At 42.0% G+C, this 3,425-nt stretch overlaps 1 protein-coding gene across 1 annotated transcript; it reads left to right on the forward strand.

The window, feature by feature from the left end:
• The first annotated feature begins 1,965 nt into the window (after window positions 1-1,965).
• LOC140038554 (pentatricopeptide repeat-containing protein At4g04370-like) lies at window positions 1,966-2,595 on the forward strand. The gene has a single exon (XM_072083936.1). It carries the CDS (start codon window positions 1,966-1,968, stop codon window positions 2,593-2,595), a length of 630 nt encoding a protein of 209 aa, XP_071940037.1.
• The last annotated feature ends 830 nt before the right edge of the window (window positions 2,596-3,425 follow it).

Genomic DNA, 3,425 nt, shown 5'->3' on the forward strand with positions numbered 1-3,425 from the left:
AGTTTGGTTGAAAAGATCTTGATCAAACTTTGGTGTTTGGATCTGGGGTATCCGTTGGAAACAAATTTGCAGCAGCAAACCTTGACTTGAATACAATTTGGAATGAACCTGAAACCTCAATTTATTTTTCTCCTGGTTTCTGCCTCTCTCTCACATAGTATCTTGGCAAGGAATTCTGAAGGTCTAGTGTGAACTTGGAAGTTGAACCTCGCTCCTTGTTAAAAATTTTTGTTTGCTACACAAGGTTGCTGAAATTCCTAAAGTTTTAGTTGGCTGTCGAAAGTTTCTTCTTGTTGCAGAAATGTTTTAAGTTGCTGGAATTGTTCAAAATTTTGCATGGTTGTTGTCCGACTTTTTTTTGGTGTTTAAATCTGCTCACGACTCGAGCTGCTCGCGAGCAGCTCGCGAGCAGCTCGAGTCAAAGCTCGGCTCGAGCTCGGTCAACACGAGCTCGAGCCGAGCTTGAGCCGTTCGTCAAGACACACGAGGCGATCTCGAGCCTTCATTTCTTAGGTTCCATAGCTCGACGAGCCGCTCGTTTGGCTCGAGTACATGTGAAATTATAAAAATACCCCTGAATCAATTAAAATTTACAACTTTCTGCACACTCTAAGGCTCTAAGCTACAATCGATTTCGGCCACAGTAATCTAAACTTTCCTCCTTCCTTCGATTAGGTTAACTTCTCTCCGCCGCCGACCGACTGTCCCAAACTCCCACTGCCATCGCTGCTACTGCTAGCTCCCTCTCCAGTCTCCACTTCCTCCCATTTCGGCTTGCTTTCCATTGCTGCTACTGCTATCTCCATCTCCACCACTTCCTCCCACTTCCGCCACTGCCATCGCTGCGCAGTAGCTCCATCTCCACCACTTCCGCCAGCTCCACTTCAGCAACCTCCAAGTCGCGCAAGAATCTGAGTGTGTAACCCACTGACGGACGAGGATCTGGAAGGCCATCTCCGGGCTTTGTCTAAGCTTTTCCAGTGTCGCAAGTGTGCCACCCGCTGAGCCCATCTCCACCACTCCCTACCGTCATCCTCATATCAGTCCACTGGAATTTGTCCCTAGATTTTGGAGGTATGTACTGAGGTTCTTTTCCTTTTCCTTTTCCTTTTTCTTTGGAATCTAGAAGGTGATCCACTTTGCTCTGCTTTGAAGTAGTAATAACAAGGGGTAAATGAAATTCGATGTCATGCTTTTTGGTACTGTCTTGAATCTCTTGATGATAGTTTGCATTCTTCCCCATTTATTGCTTAAGGAGAGGGGGGGTTAAGGGTTGGACTGAAGACAATTTTCAACGTTAATCTTTCTGCAAGTCCCGGGCCATCTCAAAGGGGGGTTGTGCAACTTAATCAACTAGGCACTGGGACGGTTGATCAAAATACTGAATTGGCGCTACTTGGCATAGGGAACTTTAGATTTTATTTTTCCTTACTTTAATTGAAGAAGATATTCGCCTAATTGCTGACTCATCAACTGCAAAATACTGCCTAAACATGGACTTGCGAATTGATTACTGGTATTGTAGTGAGCTGGGTAATGTCCATTTTCAATTACTCTAGAGGAAGTATAAAAGGTCTACTTTTCTGATTAATTTTGTATTGGAAATTAGAACTTTCCCAGATTGTGGGTCATATCATACGATTTTGATTTTGGTAGGATATAGGAAATGTATGCAGTAAACAAGGGCCTGGTACTACGTCAATTTCATGGCCATAAGCATTTGTGCAACTGGCTGTGACTTGGTTGCCAGAGGTGGCGGATGCTAAATGTATGGCTTCCATTGATATTTCGGAGCAGGGAATGGAGCGGCTGCAATTAAGATTTTTGGTACTGAATTGCTTAAGATTGAGTGTCGGTGCAGTTATCATTCCATAAGATTGGGTCCACTTATTGTGTTTGTTTCGCTACAGAATGTTAATTCTATTTCAGACATTTATACTTGAAAATTTGGTTATGTGGACAACAATGATATCAGGGCTTGTACAGAATGAGCGTGCTGATACAGCATTGGAAGTCTTTAGGCTGATGTTAATTTCTGGAGCGATGCCATCCAGTGCTACATTGGCGAGTGCTATTGCAGCTTGTGCTCAGTTGGTGTCATATAAACTAGGGACTTCACTTCATGGCTATATCATGAGGCAAAATATAGCTGTTGATGTTCCTTTCCAAAATGCACTTGTTACTATGTATGCGAAGTGTGGCTACCTAGATCAAAGTTTTGTGGTTTTTCAGATGATGCAGGAAAGAGATGTTGTATCCTGGAATGCAATTGTTGCTGCTAATGCTCAAAATGGGAAATTAAGAGAAGCTTTCTGTTTGTTTAATGAAATGAGAACAGCTCTTATAAAGCCTGATTCAGTCAGTGTTGTCTGTCTTCTTCAAGCTTGTGCTTCTATAGGGGCATACCAGCAAGGGAAGTGGATTCACACCTTTGTCATTAGAAGCTATCTTGAACCATGCATTAGGATTGACACAGCTTTGGTTGATATGTATTGTAAATGCGGTAACTTGGCTATTGCTAGGAAGTGTTTTGATAACATGCCACTGCATGACATAGTTTCGTGGAGTATAATTATTTTGGAGAATTTGTATTAGTGGACATTTGGAGAATTATGATTGTATTAGTCAATTAGTGCTGTTTCGTGCTTAAATTTTCAGAAATTTTCGAGCTATTTTCGAGCTCGAACTCGAGCTCCTAACGAGCTAGAAATCGAGCTGTTTTCGAGCTTCATGCGAGCCAGAAAATCGAGCGCAACTCGAGCTATTCGCGAGCAAGAATTCGAGCTAAGCTCGCGAGCCATAAACGAGTCGATCTCGAGTTTTCCTTTTCTTACGTCGAGCCGAGCTCGAGCTCTATTTTTCGAGCTCGACGAACTCGAGCTCGAACTCGAGCTCGCATATAAACAACTCTAACTCGACTCGATAAGTTTAAAACTCGACTCGACTCGGCTCGTTTGCACCCCTAGATACAAAGTGGGAAGATTGTGTGATAGTTGTGTTTGGATTCGATTATGTTTGAAAACTGGTTGTGAAGTGCCGAACTGCATGAAGCTTGCATCAGATTTTTTTTTTGTTTTTTTTTTGTGCAGGCAATGTTTCGTAGTTCCACATGCATTTGCATGCAAAAATTGCTTTCAAAAGTTGCACTTCACTCCCCTTAGCTCCCATCTATGCTACAAAAGCCTAATTATGTTCCATTCTCTTGCAATTAGGCCCTAGAGTAATTGCAATTTGAACCATTACTTGACCTTTCCTTGGCTCTTGGATCTGTGAATTTTCCAAAATGTGTTAATTGGGCTAGAGTGATTGGTTAATATTTGCAATTAGGTCTTTGGTGGTTTTTCTATTTTAGAAATTTGATCAATGATTTGCTTGCCATGGAAGTTATGCATTATTTGATTTCATTTAAGTTATAATTGGAGGGA

This window comes from Coffea arabica, chromosome 3e (assembly GCF_036785885.1).
Source record: "Coffea arabica cultivar ET-39 chromosome 3e, Coffea Arabica ET-39 HiFi, whole genome shotgun sequence".
Classification (NCBI taxonomy): Eukaryota; Viridiplantae; Streptophyta; class Magnoliopsida; order Gentianales; family Rubiaceae; genus Coffea; species Coffea arabica.